This window comes from Cheilinus undulatus, linkage group 9 (genome assembly GCF_018320785.1).
Source record: "Cheilinus undulatus linkage group 9, ASM1832078v1, whole genome shotgun sequence".
Lineage (NCBI taxonomy): Eukaryota > Metazoa > Chordata > Actinopteri > Labriformes > Labridae > Cheilinus > Cheilinus undulatus.
This window is the reverse complement of record NC_054873.1, coordinates 46,661,236-46,684,916: the sequence shown is the minus strand read 5'-3', so window position 1 is coordinate 46,684,916 and position 23,681 is coordinate 46,661,236. Positions and strand designations below refer to the sequence as shown.

The window sequence follows — 23,681 nt, the reverse complement described above, 5'->3', positions numbered from 1 at the left end:
GGCTACAGCAGAAGTGGGACCATGAGAGCCCTGTCATTGCTCTCTGGTGACAAGTGGGCCTGTTTTTACACCTTCATTCTAAATAAGGAAGCGGCCTGACAGACATATGACCACCGACCCAATTTGGGAGCAGCCTTAGTGCCCCATCGTGTCTCACGGCCACTGAACGCCACCAATGAGCTCTCTGCTCCTCCAGTGCAGCTCTGACAGTAAAGACTATTCCCTGAGCTCTCCACAGACTTGGTATTTTCTTTTTTTCTGCTGTCAGCACGCTCTCTCCTCCTGTATTGTCCCAGCCGTGAAGTCAGCATGATGTCATCCAGGGATGCGATAGCCCTGGCGAGCTCGGATCAGGCTTTTCGGTGAGTGGTGGAGGATTTGGAGAACAGAGAAGGGGAAGAGAGAGAGTGTGTGTGAGAGAGAGAGGCGCGGAGGAGCTGCAAAACATGGTAATCACCACCACCAACATCACCACCATCACCAGCAGCACCATCACCTCCAGCTCTGCCGCGCACTCTCCCGTCTCCTTGCGTTTCATGCCCAAAGCCCTGCTCTGCGCTCCAAAAATAACCCTCAGCCAGCATGCCGAAGGAAGCAAAACAAGAAGACAAGAGGTATTTTTAGGGTCATTAAATTGGACCACGTGGGCCGAAGGTAAACCGGATGGCCGTGGCGCAGAGGCTCCTCGTCAGTATGTCCTGCGAGGCCGGCTGGACGCTGAGCGCGCTGCTCCTCCTGGGCTTTCTGCTGGGGATCGTGTCAGCGTACCCGTTACCGAGCAGCAGGACGAATGCAACTTTACTGGAGAAAAGATGGGAGACTCTGTTCTCTCGCTCTGTACTGGGGATCTCTGGGGAGAAACCAGAGCTGAACTGGGAGAGTGACTATCTGCTGGGCATCAAGAGAGTCAGGAGGCTGTACTGCAACGTGGGCATCGGCTTTCACCTCCAGATCCTCCCCGACGGCAGGATCAACGGTGTACATCATGAGAACCAGTACAGTGAGTTATCCCTCCACCCATGTAGACAGAAAAGAGAGGCGGTGAGCATGGAGCTGTGATGGGCAGGCTATTCATTTGCATGATCATATGTCATCCCACTCTGAGGGAGAATTGAGTTTCCTCCACAGCAAAGACAAATCTATTCAAAATCCATCAGTGCTGAGCACCCTCCTCCTCCCCCAGCCTCAACCATGACATGAATGTATGGACGCTTTTAGACACAACTTATTTTTACGCCGCTCTGTGAGGGCGCTCCACACACCAGTAGCCGTGCACGTCAATGCAATCATACCGCAATTACTGCAATAAGCACAATGCGCTTAATTGGCACGCGCCTGGATGCAAATGGAAGATTAGGGGGGGGAAAGGTGCAGAACAAAGGCTCGGCATACTGCGCAGCAATCTGCAAGGTTACACCCATAGACGCAGGGAGAGCACAATGCTCCAGCAGTCACTGTAATCAAATAGTGAAGCAGCCAGGATGATGGGCTGGATTTTACCCTTATGTTGCTCTCTTTGTCTTGGTTCAGGTCTAATAGAGATCTCCACGGTGGAGAGAGGAGTGGTGAGCCTATACGGGGTGAAGAGTGAGTTGTTTGTCGCAATGAACAGCAGAGGAAGGTTATACGGAACGGTAGGTATGCACTGTATTTCATTTATTGTCCAGCAATGTTAGTTAAAGGCATCCTGGAAATAAGACGCACTTGCATCACTTGCATAGTGATGTATTTCGGGATGGGACTCCAGCGGGGGCGGGCAGGAAGAGAAGGGGGGGGCTGCTCATGATGCGTTGTGAAATCCATATATTTTAATTTCATCAGGAATGTATAAAGCTCTATTTAAAGCAAGTGTGCCAGGCCTGGTGGCCTATGGGTAAATAATGATGAGGCTAACAGATGCAGGCTTGAGTCCTGACGCCTCTAATGTGGTCGTGTGTGAGTGTGTGTGAGGAGGAGGGAAAACCCCCTGACGCAAAGGAACCTGTCAGCAGAGCTGCCAATCGATTTTAACGGCAAAGCGCTTATTTAGCTGGAACACGCAGCCTGCAGCTCCTCCCAGCTTCAGAGGAAAAGGAGAAAAGGCTGGATTAGGAAGGAATATGAAATCTTTCTGAAAGGTGTCTTAGAACAGACCTGCAGCTGAGCCTTCTTCTAGAAATAGGGCTTTCACCAGAGCATCCAGAGCAGGGCTGTTCAGTTAGTTTGGAATGGGGGCCACAACCTGGAGAAGCATCCAGAAGAAAGGCCTGAGAGACATTGCATGATGTCCTCATTTTTTGGGGAAAAACTTAAAACCCCCTAAACTTGATAACTGGTTGTTCCACCTTTGGTGGCAGAAACCGCAAGCAAGCATTTGTGATGACTGTCAGTGAGTCTTTCACATCACTGTGGAGGAATTTTGGCCCACTCTTTGAGGAATTGTTTTAATCCAGCCACATTGGAGGGTTTCCCAGCATGCTTTGGCTACTGGTTGTGTGTTCTTGCACTGCAAAATAGTGACAAAAACACAGAGGCTTTCTGGGTTGACACTTCAAAAATTTTTTAGAGTGTGTTAATTTGAGGCAACATTACTTTGTCGCCCATTTTTACCAAAAAAATCGCTGTAACCATCTATTATGCCATGTAGCCTAGCTTCCTGGCCGTTACAACCAGTGAATCCTGCATTTAAAGGAGCAATGCTCAGAACTAGAATAGAGGAGGAGGTTGAGGAAATATCAGAGTTACTGTAAGACCTCAGTTAATAAATTATATCATGTAGGAATGGTCATTTTTTTTTAAAGTAATACAGAGTTTAAGGGGCAGAAATTCTACAAACTGGATCTTTAAAGGGCCACTAAAAATGATCTTGGGGGCCTGATCTGGCCCCAGGGCCTCCAATGAATAACCTGGAGAGCGTCAAGGTGTGCTGTTAGATGTAACAGACGTGATAAAGGTGCTGTGGTAACTTTAGAAGTCTCTGTGCTAGGGCTGGGCAATACATTGAGCTTTGCAATGCAGCGATTATCTTAGGTGGCTTTCACACCAGGTCAGGGTCCCAAACTAACACTCGCCACTCACCAATTATGGGTAGATTTTGTCTCTGGCTGGTAAATTTTTAAGACCACTCGCCACTCTGGCGAGTTATTTTTTTACCAGCGAAAAATCTTTTTTTTTGTGAGTGGAGAATGATGCTGGTATCGGCTGGTTTCCTGGCAGAATAATGTGTATTTCAGGCCGAGATGATCTTTGGTCACGTAAGTGCATCAGTCATGACTCATTCACAGCGCAACGAGGTGGATAGCTGGTTGTTACTGTACCCATACCTCCTTGCAGTGTTGTCAACTTAGCGACTTTGTCGCTATATTTAGCGGGTTTTGAGACCCCTCTAGTGACTCTTTTCCGAAAAAGGGACTAGCGACAAATCTAGTGACTTTGTCTGGTGTTATTGGAGACTTTTGAAGATTCTGACATGAAAGCACGTATCGTTGTAGCGCCTCTTGAGCAGCGGGCGCTGCCGTGGGCCCCTCCCCGTCACAAAGCACTGACAGGCAGCCCGCTTCTTGCGCAGTAGTCCCTCTCAGTTGCGGTCAGAGCAGGAGATGCTCATGCCTCCATGTCCAGACTACAGATTAACCGTGCTGTGAAGGCGCCTTGATAGTTCTTTCTATTGTCTCTATTTGGTCCATTTAGATTGTTAATGAAGACTGTATAAAAAAAAGTAAATAAATTGATTTATTGTAGGCTCTTAAGTGGACCATAAGGTTTAAAACTGAACCAAATGTAAGAAAATTAAACTTCTGAGAAAAATAGAATAATAAATAAATGATAAACCAAAAATAAAATTTAAAGTAACTCTGCCAGAGTATCTCTTGAGTCATTTTGCCTAGCCCACATAAAGGAGGGTTGGAACTGTGAAGTTATAAAAAATGAATCAACAGAAGCAAGTTCATTTGTCGTTCTACACATAATAAGGGTCTTTTTACTCACTTTTTGTCTCTTTTAGCATACATTATTGCTAGTATTAGTGCATACTAATTAAATATTGATTGAGAATCGCATACAAGACCCAAATGACATGTTAACTAATACTGATAGCAAATTACAACACTTAAAAGCAATTTTTATTTGGTTGGCTGGTAAAATATTTGCCTTGCTGGTAAAAAATTTCACTTACCAGCCAGGATGGCTGGAAAGTGAAAAGTTAGTTTTGGACCCTGCACTAGGGGCCCGGTCCCGGATCCGAGTGCACTTGAGCCCAAAGTCCGGTTCGTTTTGGTTATGTGAATGCAAATGAACCATGCCCGGGCCCACTTGGGGAGGTGGTCTCGGACGATTCAAGTGGACTCTAGCACGGTTCAGATGAGATGTGAATGCAACTGTGCTTGGATACGGGACAGAGCGTTGTATCAGCACATCTACCTGCACAGCCACCTGCTGTTTCAGCCAGGGGGGGAAGGGGGAGGGAGAAGAATCTCGCCGTGGTGCGGTTTGAAACAACTGGGCCTAATGTGAAAGCGCCCTAAGATAAAATTTAAGCACTATAGTGATGGCCTTCTGTTCTTCTCTTGTGGAGAAATATCAGAAGAGCCATAACCTTGCAAAGCAGATCCCAGGTCTGTCATCAGGCAGATCAAATCTGGGAAACTAGTACTTGATCTGAGGACAGACAGACCAACCAACGTCATCTGCAGAGATCATGGCCATGGTTGGTGTTTTTGGACTGCAAGCAGGTGTGCAATGGTGAATGGTGAATCTGGCATTTAACTCAGATGTAGCTTTAGTGACAGATTTGATCAGATCAGGACAGCCTTCCTTTATTGAAAGAGGAGCAAAGAACCACACCGAAAGCTTTTCTTGGCAGCGTGGAAGTTTCTGCATCCGTCCTGACCTGCATCTGAATGAGTTTTATTCACCAACAAGCTCTACCTAACCTTGCAGAGCAGATGGATTTCAGACAAATCCATCAAGGAAACTCTAATCCACAATGCCTGTGCCGCACAAAACAGGGTTCAGACCAATCAACGTTTGAGGAGAACGAGGCAGTAGCTATGAGCAGGGATTTAGTCGCACTGATAACTGACAGCAATGGCTGCACGCTAGTGTAAAGCAATTAGCTTGGATGTAGCTGCAGTTTCGTCACAAGTGCGCCACATTTCTTCATGGATTAAAGAGCAAAGAACCACACTGAAAGCTTTTTATGATGGAGAAGGTGTTTTCGCTCTCCTGCCGACCTCCTGACCTGCTTCAGCATGGGTTAGTGATCCTTACAGGGGAGGCTGAGTTCTGATATCTGCCACTGCTGAAAGTATCAGCAGTTGGAAGAAACACAGCATTTTTGTTAGAATTGTGCCACATTTCTGTATTAAAACAAAAGCAAAGAACTACACCAAAAGCTTTGCTTGGCAGAGGTCATGTTTCCCAAGTTTTATCCACATCATGCTCTGCTGTTTATGCGACCTGGCAGAGTTTGCCTACAAAGCTGACGTTACTTTGGAGATGCACATGGGTACAACCTTATTCTGTCTTGTTAATCTGACTGACCTGTTATTATTTTGACAGACAGAACATTTGTCCAATCACCAGTCTATCTGGCACATCAGGTTAAGCTCCACCATTCATAAATTACTATAGTGTCTGCCTGCTGAGGTAATATTCCTTTATGCTCTGACTGGCCTGTAATAAATGTAAAATAGTCTATGTGGTGTCCTGTAAGAAAGGACACCCAATTATGGGCTGTTTGGGCCACTCAGAGGGGCTCATTATTCAACTGACACAAGAGGCTAATAATAATCACATTTGTCATGATAATTCATTCAAGGAAATTGTAATTAATCTCACGCTTCATTGTGCCGTTCCTCGCACTTCAGTTAGGGCACTGCAGTGTCTCCCTGCAGCCACAGTGTTGTTAAATGATTAAACCAGTACTCATTAATGTCTCATTACACTTTAAAAACTCATCTACCTTTGAAAGCAGGTCTGAGGAAGTCAGTTACCTTCTTAAAAATATTATGTACTTTCTTTTAAAAAAAACAGTAAAAGAACTGTTAAACCTTTGTTTTATGGTGTAGGTTTCCATTCAGTGAAACATCTCATGTTTTAGCTGCTAAAGCTCCAATTGTCTAAGATTCTATTGGATTAGGGTCTGCATACATCAGTGACTGTTCTGACTTCAGCTTGTGTTCTGTGCCACACATTTCTCCATTCTTGCCAGTGTGCAAGGTTTTTACTCAAGCTTCTATGTTGTTAGTTGGGCTGGTGTTTTGGAAAATGGAACTGGGCTGTTGCAAATGCCAGGGCTTTTTCTGATCCCAGTCAGTTACCGCCGGTATAGTCTATGTTGGTGTTGATTTGGAAAAAAAAAAAAAAAAAAAAGATTGTTTACAGTAAGAACCACTAATGGCAATATGCTTAATGACTACAAAATAATCAATAGGTAGTCATCATTTTACTGTGCAATATAGTTTATAAGGCACCCTTGTAATATCTTATCCTACTTCTAAAACATTGGCTGTCTCCTATTTACTGGTGCAAGCAATAATCTGGTGTCAAACCACAAGTTATGTGCTGATATTACTGCAAGTCCAGCCACCAATATCACACAGTGAATAAGACCTGACTCTGTGGAACATCTGCCACCATTCAGTATGTCGTGTGCAGGGATACATAAAAATCCAGGCTACTTTCCACTATTTTACGACAGCTTTTTGCCCTCATTATGCCATATTCCTTCATTTAAAGAAAACTGTGATTTACTGTAAAGTACATAAACCTTGCGTAGAGCTTATTTGATTGAAAAGACTCTTGAATTAAAAACAAGTGACCAGAGGAAGAGGGTAAAGCAACTAGTAAGATGTAAGTCTGTGCTTCACAACTACTACTGCAGGTTGACAGCTTAACCAGTTGATTATAGCTAACAGGAGAGCAAACTCTTGTCATATGTTGTGGACTTTGCTTAACAGGGTCGAAATCTTTGTTTGAACCTTTTAATAAATCTGGATTTTACAGTATTTATTTTCAAAAAAGGAGCATTTTCTTTTCTTTCATATATAGTAGTTTAATCTTTTTTAGTTGATTTTACAGATTACAGATGCTTCTGGAGCCATTCTCACATTGACACTTAAAGAACTGTGTTTTCTTTGGTCTTCAGCATTAGTTTCATTTATGAACCTATTAGGTTACTGCTTGATTTGAACCCAGGTCACTGGCTTTGACTGGCCTCTATACATACGGTATATGGACATAACCATGAGGTTACCAGGGCTGCAGTTTTTAAGGTCTTTTTTCATGTAAATGCTGGCTGTTGATATGTAACATTTAGTTTTTGACCCATGTGGATTTGGCTCAGAACTGGCTTTGTCGTTGTAATTTCTTTACAGAAGAAAAAATATCAAAATACTTGCGTCAATATTCAGCTTAAAAAATACTAAGCCCTTTATTCAGAGCATCTTTTACAATATAATGTATATTATTGGTGTATCTAATGCCCACTGTAATTTGTAACTAAAACCCTTTCTGTAGAATACTCAGTCAGATCTTCATAACAATGTCAAATAGAAGACTATAAAGCACCTTTGAGTAAAGGTATATTTCTCATCATACTCTTCATACCACCTAACCTGACATGAAAGATAGACTGTTTCATATTTCCATTGCATGGGATATATTTCACTTTCATCTGAGAAACCTCCCATATAAAGTCTTTGGGAAGGGCAGAACTTTTAAAAAAATTATTGTACAGTGATTGGACGAATCTCCTGTCTGTCATGTTCATTACAGGCCAATCAGAGCCACAAGACAGAATGAGGTATAGGTAGCACAGCTCCGGTAATGTAAGTGCCACAGACAGATGCTGTTTTAGTTTAAAATGGTGAAGCTTATGGCAAGGCTAGTGGGGAGGAGTGCAAAGGGTTCATTGTGGTTCTTTGCTCCTCTTTGAATAAAGAAATGCTGCCCAGATCTGAGTCAAACTGTTGCTAAAGCTACATCTAAGCTAATTGCTTCACCTGCATCAGTCATACTGGCATGCAACACAGCGAAATACCGCTTGTAACTATGCAAACTCATACCGGAGCAGGTCTGGAGAAGAGCGAAATCATCTTTTTCCAGCATGAAAGACTTTCTGTTCAATTCTTTGCTCTTGTTTTAATAAAGAAATGTGGCCCAGTTCAGATAAAGCTGTCGCTACACTACAACTACATCTGTTCTAAACGCCACACTGGTGACAGCCATTATTATCGGCTTCAAGTATCACTATAACCTGCCAGTTTCTACTGCCTTGTTCTCCTCAAATGATGCTGATTGGTCAGGGTTCATTCTCAGACTTGTCACAGTTGTTTCAGATTAGACCTTTGCAAGATACATCTGTCTGATGGCAGACATGACACCTGGCCAGCCCATTTGCTTTACAAGGTTCCCTACCTCTGTCAGATGGTCTGACTCACAGCTACCTGTAAAAGCTGATACCCATAACACATACTAAAATGCGATGTCCAACAAAATTACACTGTACTTGGACAAGTTCAACTTTCCAAAGGCTTTCTTCAAACTCTCTGCTGAAAGTTTAGTACCATCCTATGAGATATGGATCTCTGCTGGCAGCTTAGTGGAGGTTTAGATGACCATAATATAAAAAAAGATTTACCCACCTGTGAATAGAGGATACCCTGAAGGCAAGTTAGCTTATCCTGTGCTCATTACTTTTATATAACAGCATTAAAACACCATGTTTGCATCATATTTATCTATACATCTCTATTTTGCAAGTATGCATGTCTTCCCTTTGTTCCTTCATTGTTTAATTTATTTATGTTATCTTGGGTTTCTAGCACCAACACAGAAAAACTACTGTTTAAACTATTTAGAGCTGAACTGACAATTTACTTTCACGCAGATATTAAAAAGACTGCAGATAACTGCTGAAAGACGTAATAAATTTGCCTCCAGAGCTATGGAAGTTATTAATACATAAATGTTGGAGGTGGGGGAGGACACATTGTGTTGAGCAGAGCCCCGCTGACAAACAGCAGCTGGTTAACTCACTGTGGCACACAGATTTGACAGACAGAATGTGAGTCGGTTATCTGTTCATGAGTGATGAAGTGCTAGCTTGAGAGTGGGCTGAAGATCTGATAAGAGATTGAATTAGGCCACACTGCCTCTGAAGGAGAGCATTTTCTCTGCTGCTGTTCACTGTACAAGCCATGAAATGTCAGCACTGTGTGACACAGCAGTCCTTTTTTTATTCAATGTAGTAAAGCCTCCATGCTGAGTTTAAAAAAGGGGGACACTCATACCTGTAATGTAATGAAAATGAAAAATTTTAACCCTTTTACTTTAAGGTTTATTCTGAAAAAAGTCTTAAAGATTTTAGTGTGTCTATTATTTACAGATAGTTAAATCTTTTGGAAATAACTATTAATTGTCAAAGTGTTCATAGCATTCAGCAGTTTAACTATTAAAGAAAAATTTATAGTGTGAGAAGAAGAAGCTGAAAATTGCACTAATAGCAACATGTTGGCAGTACCAATCATCACAACAGATGTGCTCCTCTTTGACAGAGACTAGGTAATTACATTTTTTATTGAATGCCGCTGGAGCAGCATTTAAGAGTAACTTTTATGCTAATCGTGGCAACCTTGGGCATTGAAAAGCGCATCCTTCCAATGCATTAGTGCAAAAGAACTGCAGTAACTTGAGTGTTCCCTTGAGCCTGGCTGCAGAAGAGGTCAGAAGTCACATGCACACCCCATGTCAATATGGCCATTTTTACCATAGAAATACCAGCCTGGTTCATTAAATGATTTGGTTGGAACAGACCATTTTGTCACAGGAACATGCTGCACTATCCTTGGCATGTCAGATAGACTGTTTCTTATATCCATTACATTGAACATGTATATTCACTTTCATCTGGGAAGCCTCCTATACAGAGCATTTAGAAAGAGGAAGACTTTACATACTCTACACATTCATTACAGGCCAATAAATCGCCAGTAAGGAGGTGTTGTAGTTTCCGAACAGTGGAGCTTGTTGGTGGATAAAGCTCATGCTTAGAGCAGTAGAAAAATGTGCAAAAACATCTTCCCTGCCAAGACAAAACATTCAGTGTGGTTCTTTTCCCTTTCAATAAAGAATTGTTGACCAGATCTGATAAAAACCTGTTACTAAGTTACAAGTGACCTCAAGCTCCACTGGCAGCAGTCACTGCTGCTGACTTGCAATACAACTAAACTCCACCCAGAACTATTGCAAAATGATGGAAAAGCAAGTTGGTAAAGAGTGAAGACATCCTTTTCACCATGAAAGGATTTCTGTGTAATTCTGTGGACCTTTTTTGCTCTTGTTTTAATAAAGAAATGTTTCTGATAAATTTGCCGCTATACAATAGCTACATCCTAGCTAATCGCTCCACCAGCAGCCATCGTATATAACAGCTTACAGTACCCCACCTATGACTATTACAAACTCAAGCCACTTATTTCTCTGTTTCTAGCCTGATAGAGTTCTGACCAAAAATGTGAAGTTGAGACGGAGTTTTTGATATGGTGCCTGCCATGGACCGGCTTTAGAAACCAAATGAGTTACATCACTCAGACTTCACATTTATCATAAAGTCTATGGCTTAAACAGACCTTTAAGACTTTAAAAGACCCACATACCTGAAAAATCTAATTGTTTTGATGAGACTGGATCTATTTCATGGATAAATGGTTTCTATATGATAGGTAGCTTTTTTGAAGGTACCATCGCTGCCAGCATTAGCTGCTGCTGCTTTAAGGCTCATTTATGTTCCCTTTATGTATGAAAATAGATCTGTGCAATTGAAACAATGCAATTATGACTACCCACATACTTAAGCATGTCTGTTACATTGGGGTGGATGTTCTAAAATGAATCCACCAGAGTTCGCTGTCTAACATGGTCCTCTACAACTCCTTTGTTGTTGTCTGTCTCTGTCCCCAGGTGAGCTACTCAAAATTGGCAATATTTCCTCAGAAAGTTTGTGTAAAGCTTTGCCATTTTTTGAAATATTCTTCCTCAATTTATTTTGTTAATTTGGCTTGAATTGTTGGCTACATTGCTCAACTCTGCCCCCATGATTACTGGTGGTATTGCAACACTTGGTTCATATCTGTAAGCTTCAAGAGAACATGCAGAAATATGGACAAAATAAACACCAAGTACGGACAGAAAATCTGCCTGTATCACTGAATTTCAAACATAGAGCAAGGATAAGCCTTTAGCCATGCAGCTGATCCTTCATGGAACCTTGAGGAACTGTTAGTGTTTACATTTGTCAGCTAGCACAGGAGCTTCACATTACTTAGAGGTGGATGCTGTCCAGCCTGGGGGTACAGGGGGACACTGCAGAGAATAATGGTTTATCTTAATGACAGATGATGTCAGGCATCTGGTAGTGCCCACTTTTGGAAACTATTAGCCATCTGCAGATGCTGATATATCCTCTGGGAATGTTGGTGAACTTTCTGGTTGATTCCGGTGTTACCAGGGGTTAGTGATAGATGACCTCTAGCCAAGACTATGTGGTTTCTGTGGGCTTTATTATTTCCAATCTAAATGGAGCTTTGTAAACACTTGTGAGATCAGTTAGTTAGTTAATAGGTTTTAGGTCTTGCTGAAATAGCAGCATCATGATGCAGATTTGTACATTTAAAAGCTTTATCATGTCTGTCCTCAAGAGGAGAAGAAAGGTTTGTTTAATGGAGGACAAATTTATAATTTCTGCGGCATTTCAGGAGGTTTAAATGCCCATGACTTTTACCACACAATGCCAAGGAGACTTCACTCAGGATGTATTTTTGTTCAAGAACATATCAGATCTGCACAGTGGTGTTGACTTTTACTCTTAATGAGACTGTCCATTCTGCACATACTGCTCATTTGTTATTGGTTGGTTCTCTTTAGACTAGAACAAATTACAAACCCAAAACACTTCTACAATATAAACTTAGCACAAAAAGTGAGGAAATTTGTGTTTGGTAGATTATTTCTTTTTTGTAACAATGCTTCTTGGCAATAAATCTTATACTGTTGGAAAGCCTGTTTATCACCCTTTTAAATGATGCCACATTTCTAAGGAACATGCATTTGTGGGATGAGCAGCAGAGCTGAGTATGTAGGTTGTGCCCATGAAAAATTTGCCAAATCTTCTCTGCCAATGCCAAACAGCTGATTCTAACATTGACTCTGGTTTGGTGGATTGGATGATTGAAGTTTGAAGAAACAAGACATATTGGCAATTTAACATATATTCATTTAACAAACAGGAGCCTCAGTAGCCTGTGGAAGAACCATACACAGCCACAAGCCTGGCTCCTCCTCCTCATGCTGGTCACCAGCCTGCCTGGTCACACTGCTGTGGGATGGCATCCTATTCTTCAAACAGCATTTGTCACAAGTCAGCCAACGTGGTTGTGTTGGTCACTCTGGCAGGAACAGCATGCCCAAGCTGATCCCACAAGTGTTCAATGAGGTTAAGGTCAGGACTGCTGGCAGGCCATTCCAGCCTCTACACTCCAAAATTCTGGAGGTAGTCTCTGATAAACCCCGCTCTTTGGGGATGAGCATTGTCATCTTGGAGGATTGAGTTCGGTCCCAGACTGTGGAGATATAGTATTGCCACTGGTTGCAGAATCTCATCTCGATATCTCTCTGCATTGAGATTGCCTCCAATGATGACAAGCCTTGTTTTTCCAGTGAGGGAGTTGCCAAACAATGGGTTCACTCCAAACAATGCCTCAACTTGATTTTGCGGAACATCAGCTTGAAGTTGCCCTATCGCATGGGCCCTATCCAGATCAGTCAAATGTGGCATGCCACTTCTTGGGGCAGACAGCTACTGACCACTGTAGCAGGGCACATGCTCACAGGTGCTGCCTGATTGGAAGCATAAACAGGCATAAACAGGCTTTCCAACGGTATAAAATTTATTGTCAAGAAGCATTGTTACAACAAGTAAATAATCTACCAAACACAAATTTCCTTACTTTTGTGCTAAGTTTATATTCTATATTTCAGTGGAGAATCTGTGAATAGAGAACAGGCTGTGACCATCTTCTTGGGCCTGTGAAGCTAAGGCAGGAGTCAACTTTACTCCCATGTTGGTTTTGGGAGATGTGTTTGCCCTGGCCTGGCCAATCTCAAAACACTTTATGAAGACAATAGATCTAGACTGTATGCTTTATACTCTTTTTAACAGACCTAACTTTAATCCACCATGAGCCCAACACTTGGCAGCATTTAGTGAAGAAGCAGAGGAAAGGAAACGGTCTTTACAAGGCAGAAACCTCAAGCAGAACCAGAAACATGTTAATGCTAAACTGGGTTGTGCTTCTGTTGTGATGACAGAATATGTTGCACTATTTTATTGCTCTTGTTTTTATGTTTTCTGTTCTTTCTTAACTTTACAGTGTTTATGTTAAGGCCAGACACACAATATTGAATTTTTGCCAATATCTGATATGCCGATATTTCCCAACTTTTTTTTTTCAAAACTATCAAAACCGATACATTATATGGACAAAAATATTTGGCAACCTGACCATTACACCAACAAGGACTGTAATGACTTTATTTGTACCTGTACCTCAATATGGAGCTACCCCCCACCTTTTTTTGCAGCTGTAACAGCCTCCACCGATTTTAGAGTGTTTTTGTGGGAATTTGTGCCCAGTCATTCTGTAGAGCATTTATGAGGTCAGGCACTGATGTCAGACAAGAAGGCCTGGCTCAGAATCTCAGTTCCACTTAATCCCAGAGGTGCTGGATTGGGTAGAGGTCAGGGCTATGTGCAGGCCACTCAAGTTCTTCCACATCAAAATCATCAAACCATATCTTTATAGTCCTTGCTTTGTGCACTGGGGAACAGTAATGTTGGAATAGGAAAGGGCCTTACCCAAACTGTTGCCGCAAATTTGGAGGCATAGCATAGCTGAAGCATTAAGATTGGCCTTCAGTGGAGAAAAGGGTCCTAGCCCAAATCCTGAAAAACAGCCCCATAGCATTGTCCTTCCTCCACCAAACTTCATAGTTGGTGCAATAAAGTCAGGCAGGTAATGTTCTTCGGCAACTGCCAAACAGAGAAGCGTGATCCGTCACTCCATGGAATAGTCTTCTGTTTGTCCATCTAGCACTTAGCACTGGACTTGATGATGTTAGGCCATGGAAACCCATCCCATGAAGCAACCTCTGCACAGTGTTTGTGTTTACATTTATGCTACAGTGAAAATTCAGAGCCCCTCAACTATAGAATCAGCAGAGCGCTGAGGATTTTTTTTTTTTTTTTTTAAGATTTATTTTTGGGCCTTTTCATGCCTTTATTTGATAGAGGAAGGACAGTGGGTAGACTTGGAAACAGGGAAGACAGTGGGGAGGGACATGGGGCAAAGGGCCACAGGCCGGATTCGAACCCGCATACATGGGTAGCGCCTTAAACCACTCGACCATCTGCGCTCCCAGCGCTGACGAGCTTTAGCACCACATGCCTTAGCAGTCGTTGACCACGCTCTGTAATTTACATGGTCCTACACTTTGTGGCAGAGTTGCTGTTGTTCCTAAATGCTTCCACTGTCCAATAACATCACTAACAGTTGACTGTTGAATATTCAGCAGGGATGAAAATTTCATGAAATGTTTGTAAATGAACACTGAATGGCTTGGGGCAATTTATACTCCTGTGGCAAGAGGTCTGACTGAAACAACTGAAATCAGTAAGTAACAGGTGTGACCAAATACTTTTGTCCACATAGTGTACCTATTGTAGATATCAAACAATAAAAGCAAGTGTCTTGGTGCAAAGAGGCGCTGAATCGAGCAGAGCTGAGAGTAAACAGTCTGGTAGCTGTTTCTCATTTGGGACTTCGTGCAAAATATTCAGGGCCCCCTAGGGTGTGTGGCACCTTTAGCAGCCACTTATACCTGATGGTACACTTCCTGATATTTAAGGCTAATACATGATTTACACTGCCAATATGTACAGCCGACATATCTGCTGTAAATGTCAGCAGAAGTGTTCATATCCGCTGAAACTGATGCTGATATTATTGTGCCTTGCTAGTGTCTTTACATTTTTGCATCACATTAATGGTTTTTAATTGGTTTTTACTTTCTGCAGCATTTATTATGTATTATTTTGAATATTTCCATTGTTGTATTTGGTTTTGATTATATAATATTTCTTTATTTAAAGGGTTTCAGATTTTGCAGATCCTTTCTATTCTTGTAAAACTTTTGGGTCTTGCAGCAAGTTTTCCTTGAATGATAACATAACACCTTTACTATAAGTTTTTTCTTCTAATAGCTGATTAGGTGGATGATTTGACTTGTGCTGGGTTTAAAAACGTGTTTTACAGTAGCAAAGTCAATATAGAAGAGCTGGTGCTGCTGGGGTTTTAAACTGTCAAAATACAGTATAATCCATTATCCCCAGTGCTGCTTGTAATCTAAATATAGCTTTATATTTTTATGCATTGCTCAGAATATTTTTAAAGATGTTTTTTAAGTTCTGCTTTAACAAGCTTCAAACCACAAAGTGTCTATTTCTTTTATTAAAATGCACACCGTCTGTGTCTTTGTCCTCTGCAGACAGTCTTCCATGACGAGTGCAAGTTCAAGGAGAGCTTGCTCCAAAACAACTACAACGCCTACGAGTCTCTGGTTTACAGAGGCTCCTACATAGCACTCAGCAAGCATGGCCGTGTGAAGAGGGGCAACAAGGCCACCACTGCCATGACTGTAACACACTTCTTACCCCGAATATGATGAGCGAAAACTGGCAATAACAAACTGATTTGCACATGTGGATTATTTCCCAGGTAACCTAAATACCGTATACGTACGTACAAACACAAAATACAAAAATGGACTGAAAAAGAAAGAAATACCACTATATCTGATAGTATTTATTCTAACTTTATATGTATATTTGGGTAGCTTACTTTGTATTAGAAATGATGGAAATGCCATTCTTTGCTGCTTTTATGATTTTCATCATTTTGTGATAAGAAGGGGGTGGAGAGATGTCAATTATCCCCTCCGTTTATATGGGTGCTTGCTGGAACTGTTTGAGCCCTTGGCCTGTCAGTGGATGACAGTGAAATGAAATGGATACGTTATTACCTCAAAGCACCATATCCTGAGAAGAAAAGGAAGCAGAAAAAGAGAAATGTGTGCATGAAATTTCTACAGAGAGGAATGCCTGTTTACTGAAAATGTTTTTGTCGTCATCCATGAAGGACTTGGACATTTCCCATCCTCTTTGTTCGACTGTCTCTGTCTCTGTCAGGGCAACTAGAGCACTTGCAAATATGGCGCTGGTTTTTCTTGCTTTGTCATGAGGTGGCGGTGCCTTGAATTCCTACTTGCGGCCCCCTTCCCCTAGCATGCGAGAAACGTGGTGCTCGAGTCAGAAATAGGAATGAAACGCAAGTCATCACTCCCTCTGACACCACCCGGGGGGCTTTAGCCCAATTCCTAGAGGGCCAGAGGTTTCTCTACTTTATTTTCTTTCCATAATTAGACAAATTAAGTAATTGAGACTCTATGCTGCACAGGACCCAGTGGAGCCTCTTGTTAAAGTGGAAAGCTAGATTTAGAGTCAGCACTCATCCCCCTGCCCCCCATGTTCGTCATGTCCAAGGGAGCTTTGACAATCCCAGGTTTTATTTTCACTGATTTTGTAGCCGGATCATGAGTGTGTACAGTATGTGTGGCCAAATGTGTATTTTATGAATGAATGAGTGGGGAACTGCTTGGTTTCAGAGCCTCTTCAGTTAATAAGCCTGTTCTCAGAATATCATAGACCTGACACTATGAAGCAAATGTCCTCCGCTTCTTTCTGTTGTATGTTGTAGCCCCCGTCATTCAAACTGAGGTGATGCAATTTGTTCTTTAGTGTTTATAGTTTGTTGTTGATGACTCACTCTAATTTATCTAATTTATTTTTAAATCTATCTATAAAGCTAAGCTATCTGATGTTGGGAGCTCTTTGACTGTGGTTGGTTGGCTGATATTTGGCACATGGAGTGACATGTTCATGCATAAAAGAGAAGTTACAGTGGATGTTGATGAGTAGGAGATTCACTGTCAGTCTGCTGTGTTCATTTGAGAAAGTGTAACTACACCAGTTTGTTTCTGAGAGAACTGGAACTGCTTTAATTTTTCTGACGATAGAGTTTCTGCACCAGCTCTGTGTAAGCTCAAACATAACCTAGTTTGATCTTACGTTTTTAACTTATGATGGTGTTTATGCACAACTAACATTCAAGGTGTTGCACCAGTTGAGATAGTTCAATTCTAGGCTTTAATGGCAAATGGACTTGAGCTTAAAAAGCTGCTTTTACACCACTGGTCACCTACACATTCATGCCCTTTCACTCCACATTCACACACTGATGGCAGAGGTTGCTATGGAGAAATGACTGTCAGTATTAGCGTATCTCATTCAACACAACCAAACCCATTTACACACCACCAACGTAGCAATGGAAGTAAAGTGCAAAGGCACATCCACATGTGACTGCAGGAGCTAGGATTCAAATCTACAACTTTCCAGTAGCAGGACAACCAACTCTTCCTAATGATCCACAGCCACTTAAGATGCTAGTTAAATCCTACACCTGACTCCTTTGTGAAGTCCTCTGTGGAATTTGGCGATTGTTTTGAAAGATGGGAGGACTTGGAGGGTTAGGCAGTGTTCATTTTGTCAGCTGAAACTCTGTTTTTTTTTAAGACAGCCTTTTTCCACGAGGAAGACTAAGACTATCTTAAAAATAGATCTCTGGTGATAAAAAATATCTGACTAAAAGTAAGTTCAGTTTTCAACTAAAAAAAGACTAAAAGGCTAATGCTGCACAGTTGGACATTAAAAAGCAATATTTGTGCACAATGCATTAAAGATAATTCAGTATTTTTATTTATATAAGTAATGAAATTATTGACAGCGCATAAATTAGTTTTTCACATTTACATTAATTTTACAATTTGACTAATTAAATTAAATTAGTGTGAAGAAAATAAATGTCTTGACTAAAAAAAGAAGAGAAAATGTAAGGACTTTATATAAAAAAGTAAAACTGGACTAAAATGTTTTTTAGGTTTTGTCGACTAAAACTATACATGTTAAAATGACTAAAATGTGACTAAAACTAAAAAGCACTTCAATCTGAAGGCTATGACTGAATTTAAAATAGCGGCCAAAATTAACTCTGCTGAGAAAGAGCAAAGGGTTTTCATGTTGTTTGGTGTCAGCAGTGTGAAACTCCAGCTTTTGTTTTCCAAAGCCTAGCATTAAATAATTTCATATAAAGGATAGCACCAATTGATGCCACTTTTGTTACTTTATGCTGGCTAAATAATTCATTTTTTTAAAATTGCAGTTAATTTCAAAAATGTCATAATTTACCATAATTTCTTTTTTGTTTAACTTTGAAATTCCATTCTTTTGGAGAAGTGGAAAAAGTACAAGCCTATCGTACTCGAGTACAAGTACAGTTACTTTGGTTCAAATTTACTTAAATAGAAGCAAAAGCATTCAAGTGAAAGTAAAAAGTAAATAATTCAAAGTTTACTAAAAGTGCTGAGTAGCTACTTTGGGCTACTCAAGAGGCTTGCATTGTGTACTGCATAGTCTATAGTTTTTTTTACGTTAATTCAAGGACCAATGATGAACTTATTTTTCATCATTGTGGCTTCAGGAAGATGTTGCAGTGGCTAAGCCAAAGTGTGCTATGAGGAAAAATAAAGCATTCGTTAAGTGTAATTTTAAAAATCAATGCAACACTTAAGACTTTGATTGCATTGTGATCAATGCATTTATGCTGACAGCCCTTGTTGTCACCAAATCATAATGTTGCTTTCATATTTTACAAACCCTTCCCTGCTGCTTGAAGATTAATGGAGGTTACCATCAGCTGTTAGCCTCTTAAGAAACAACTGTAATGAGAGGCAGCGCTACAACAAAGTGATTTAGAAAAATGCTTCACACTGATTGTTCACATGACCCAAATTGGATTGGATGTTATGTCTACTAATTTATATGAAGCTTAACTCTCTGTGGTGCAACAAAATGATGTCTTAACTGAAGTTAAAACCTAACTAGTTTCAGCGTAGGGTTTACAGCAGAATTTAAGACAGAACTTACAAATAGCTGGTGCAGCAAGTGACTGAACTTTACGTCAGGTGGCTCAGTGTGTCTGATTTTTTAGATGATGTTAATGATTGATCCCAGATTTTAAAGCTATTTATGCATTTTTTTTCAGATTGGTCCTTGAGCCACAGTTAAGCTTCTTGTGGAAAATGTTGCCAAAAGCAGTGAACCAAAGGGATATGGTAGCAATGCTCATAAAGGCTCTGTGTTTGCAGCATAACATACTTGAATTCAACAACTGCTCGCACTCTCCTTTCATACTCTGTAGCTTCATGGAGACAATGAGGTGGTCGGGGACAGAGAACTAGCAGAGTGGGATCTATCAGCCATGTCCAGAGGACTTATATGGGGCTCTGCATGCGGCACTGGTTGTTTGTTTAACTTGACAAGGATGTGGATAATGTGGGGTAAAATACCTGAGCTTCAGACCAGTGTGCCCCTCGCCCGTAAATGTCAGACTGGACAGACGGCCCCTGGATTCTTGTCCGACTCATCTGAGCCACTTTAGTACCAAGGTCGAAGATGTGGGCTGTGTCTTCTCATCCATCTCAAAGACTTTAATCCTGTTGTTTTAGGGAGTTCTGCACCTGCAGGAGACAATAATATTAGTCCTGAATGTGCAATGAAGATGTGAATGATTTGGCACCTTTCTTGTTCTTCTGATCAAAGTCTATTTATCATTGAAGGTGCATTAGAGCTCTTTTTGTTATATTTTAATACAGTTATCATGTTTGGGTATCTGACCTGCACATTTTCTAAGTAGCAGAAACACTGGTCAGGCCAATGTGGTAAGATGTGAGTAATAAGAAAGTAGCAAGGCTAATACAGATGTATGTTATCATATTTTACCTCATGCCCTTTCTAACATTACTGTAACACTGACAAAATGTCTGTGAGCGCTGGTTCACGTGCCCTTTAAGCTCCAGCTTGTGTCTAGTAGCAGAGACGAATGTGAAGCGTCTGTTCAGTGCGAGCGAGTCCGTGAGTGTGCGTTTGTGTGTGCATGTGTCGAACTGAGCACGCTCCTGTCATGTTCTGTTTCTGCCAAAGCGACAGTAGAGATGGTATCAGATAGATTTACCATGAGTCAGGAATAACAGGGCATTGTCTGTGCAAGCTGATGTACTGTACGCTCCTCTCTGAGGAGAATGAAGACGAGAGGGATGAAGGAAGTTAACAGAGAGACTACTGAGGGATTTACTGTAGAAAGGCAAATCTGAGCAAGTGTGTTTGTCATGTTCCTGGTCAAAAATATCTCATTACACTTAATGCTACAGATGAATAACATTGGGAAAAGGTGGCATTGAAATGTCTTATAACTTTATGAAAAAACGTTTAAATAATTGGTCCAAATAAATGCAGTGACTTTGTTATAATTTTTTGGACAGGAAGTCTATATTTGTGTTTGACCACACTATACATGAAATAAAGGGATGTGCAATATTACTTTTCCACATTATGATTATAAGAAGTGTGGTGAAATAAACTATTATGACAGAATTTTATAAACCTGAGCTATACCTGCCTGATCAAGCGATTTACTTACCACTAAATTAGCACCAAGTACTCTGGGGAGACAGGTACCTTGAGCTTCATCTGACTTAGTAAAAATGCTGTATGTAAAATGTACAAATGCTAATGAAGACTGTATGGCTTGTTTGTTAAAAATTATTATTCCTATATATAGGAATAGAATAAAGTTTTTGTGATATGTTTGTTGTAAAGGCTCATATTGCAGTTGTGCAACCATAAGATAAGCCACATTCACCCAAAAATCTTGATACAAATGAGATCAAATTTCAAGATATTTAAGGGAAAAATAAGCCCTGAATTACTTGTAACAAGTAAGAATATTATCCCATGCATTTGGTAAAGTGTACATGTTATGAGTCTCTAAATTAAGGCACTTACCAATAATAACAGTGCTTAATGCAGTCAGTTCAGGCATTTTTTTTTTTTTTTTTTTGCTTTAACATCCTGAAATAAGACGTTTATCTGAACCTGTCTGGTGATTGTGCCTCATAATAATCCTGATAAGATATTTTGACCAGAATGTGACAAACACACTTGCTGATAATGGGATTTCTGCTGAGTATCTGTTTGCTGAAAGCACTGCTGGGGTTTGAGTTAGTCACTATGTAGCAAAAAGAATCAAATGCTTCCAGGAAAAAGTGATGTTAGAATTTGAGGGGTTGTTTATTGGACTGAAAACTGTGATCCAAGAGAACAACTTGACCTGTTCAATGATTTTAATTTCTGATGCCATACCATTAATGTCATTTGGGGGTTTGCCTCAAGTAATTCTTATGTGATTCATTTAAAGTGATCAGCCTTTAACTCATCATCATGATCGAAAATGATCATTTGTAGCTTTTTCAGGAGGGATTCTGTGGCAGTGAGGATGTTTCAGGTGTGGTATTTTGGCATATTTGTCAAAAGACACATTTTTGATAGAGTGCAATTTACTGAGCAGTGGGACATGCTGTTTTTGTTATGGATTCATTACAACCAAAAGTACCTTTCTTTGATGTAAATGTGGTACTTACTGTACTAGTGCTGCACGATTAGGCAATAATGTGCATTTATGATTATACTGGACGATAATGCTAGTCCAAAATGCAGATATAACAATAGTTTTGGGGTGTATTTTTCCCAACTCAAAACATACAAATATCAAGTAGCATGAAAATACAAAACCTGAAGTTATTTAAGAACTGATTTCAAAATAACTTTAAAACTTCAAATGAAAAAAAGTTTTTCCTTTGAGGAACATAAGCACTTCTGCAAAGTGCAAAAGTAGCACTACTGTAAACTTAAAAGCCTTTCTGCAGGCATTCTTAAAACTTTTCAAGTACTACTTTAATTGCAGCTTTGTATGCGGTTATGTAATTGCACAGCCTGATATTGCAATTGTGATTTGATTTATTGTGCAGCACTATACTGTACTGTAGCTCTGGTCATTGCAGTGGTTCTCAACTGGTCTAGCCTTAGGACCCACCACTCCCTTAAGAGGACATTGGAATCAAAATTTCTGAAAATATTCAGCCACTCAAACTTATTTTGGACCTATAATGGAGCAAAACTAGGCAAGATGAGGCAAGATATAACAAGCATGTTTGAAAAGCACAGCATCCTAGAAACCCTGGGAGGACATGCATGGGTACGTTTTATTTCCCTTTATTCCCCATGATAACGTGTCAATTTGAGGTGTTTTCAAAAGAGCTTGACAAATTACCACATTACCATGGGAAAAGCCTGGTTGTTCCAAGATAAGAAAACTATTTCAAGATCTTACGAAAACAGCCAAAATGTCCACCCCTCTCACTGGAGAGCAAAATAAAATATAATGTAAAGATGTGTGTCCTTCCAGGGCTTCCATCTTTTTAAGACTTTTTGCCAAATTTTTCTAGGCACACATTTGCAACCCATCAAAAACAGCTCCCTTTTGGGTCCCAACCCACCAGATGAGAACCACCAAAACATTTTATTTTTCAGGGGAAACATTCAGTGATTGGTTTGTGATTTCAAAGAGGAAAATTTTAACCTAATGTGGTCACTGAAATATCAACTGACGTGTGATTTATTCGATGCTGTTTACACTTAAATCAACTGATCTTGCTTCAAGGTTACGAACTGAAACTGTCAATGAAATATGAATCTGTTTCATGGTCTACAACTTTGCATGACTTTGTTTTGAGGCAGAAAAGTTAACTGAGAGAAAGTAAGAAAAAAAAGGCTATCAAACATGAACCCTGACCTCCTAAAGTCCTTTATATGCATACTGAGTTTTAAATGGAGCGTGTATGTGTGAGTGTGTGTTTCCCCCCTTTGATAACAGATCAAGTGTCTGGATTATTTATCACGCCTGCTCAGCTGGTTTTAAATTGTTGGGAAATAGGAGGTCTGTGGGAGGATCTGGGATCAGACGTTAATGTGTGTGCTTATGTGTGTACAGTATGTGTGTCCCTGTGTGCCGGCAGCCTTTGTGTTTCTCTCTCAGTTTTCTATTCCTGCACTGAGGGGAGAGTGCTTCCTCTGAGTCCCCCTCCTCTTTTTGAACATATACCTCACCTTCTGCCTTAGTTCCGATTATTGAAATGATTGTAAATTAGTTTGAAACAACAGACTTCTCCAATCATTTGTTTCTGAAAAATATGATGACGAGTAAGTAAAATACTATATTACAAATGGTTTTCCTTTTATTTTTGTACGTATGTGCTGTGCACAGCAGTCAACTGTATTCCTGAGATGATAATAAAAGACTTTTTGTAAAGACGGCTGTGACTGAATGATTTTAATCTGTGTGTTTGCTTTGCCATGCTTCTTCACCTTTTACAGAATAACACTGATCAGGGTCAAAGAAATTCTCAACACCAAGTCAGACATATGGTCAATGAATACCCATATCTAAGCATCTGGCGCCCTCTTATGGTGAATCTTAGTACCAGAGAGAACATAAACTGTTAAAAAGATTTTTTTCTCCCACTTCACTTTTTTTCAACCAAACCCTGGCACCTTTTTACTTTCTTTCATTTTC

At 40.5% G+C, this 23,681-nt stretch overlaps 1 protein-coding gene across 1 annotated transcript; it reads left to right on the top strand.

Moving 5' to 3' along the window:
* Positions 1 to 475: 475 nt before the first annotated feature.
* On the top strand, positions 476 to 23,386 carry LOC121515042 (fibroblast growth factor 6-like). Its single transcript, XM_041795602.1, has 3 exons — positions 476 to 1,000; positions 1,531 to 1,634; positions 15,583 to 23,386. Exons 1-3 carry the CDS (start codon positions 664 to 666, stop codon positions 15,757 to 15,759), a joined length of 618 nt encoding a protein of 205 aa, XP_041651536.1. The 5' UTR covers positions 476 to 663; the 3' UTR covers positions 15,760 to 23,386.
* The last annotated feature ends 295 nt before the right edge of the window (positions 23,387 to 23,681 follow it).

Coding starts and splice junctions, on each gene's coding strand:
- LOC121515042 (XM_041795602.1), top strand. CDS start 664: ATGGCCGTGGCGCAGAGGCTCCTCGTCAGTATGTCCTGCGAGGCCGGC. Junction 1,001..1,530: donor ACATCATGAGAACCAGTACA/GTGAGTTATCCC, acceptor GTCTTGGTTCAG/GTCTAATAGAGATCTCCACG. Junction 1,635..15,582: donor GAGGAAGGTTATACGGAACG/GTAGGTATGCAC, acceptor TGTCCTCTGCAG/ACAGTCTTCCATGACGAGTG.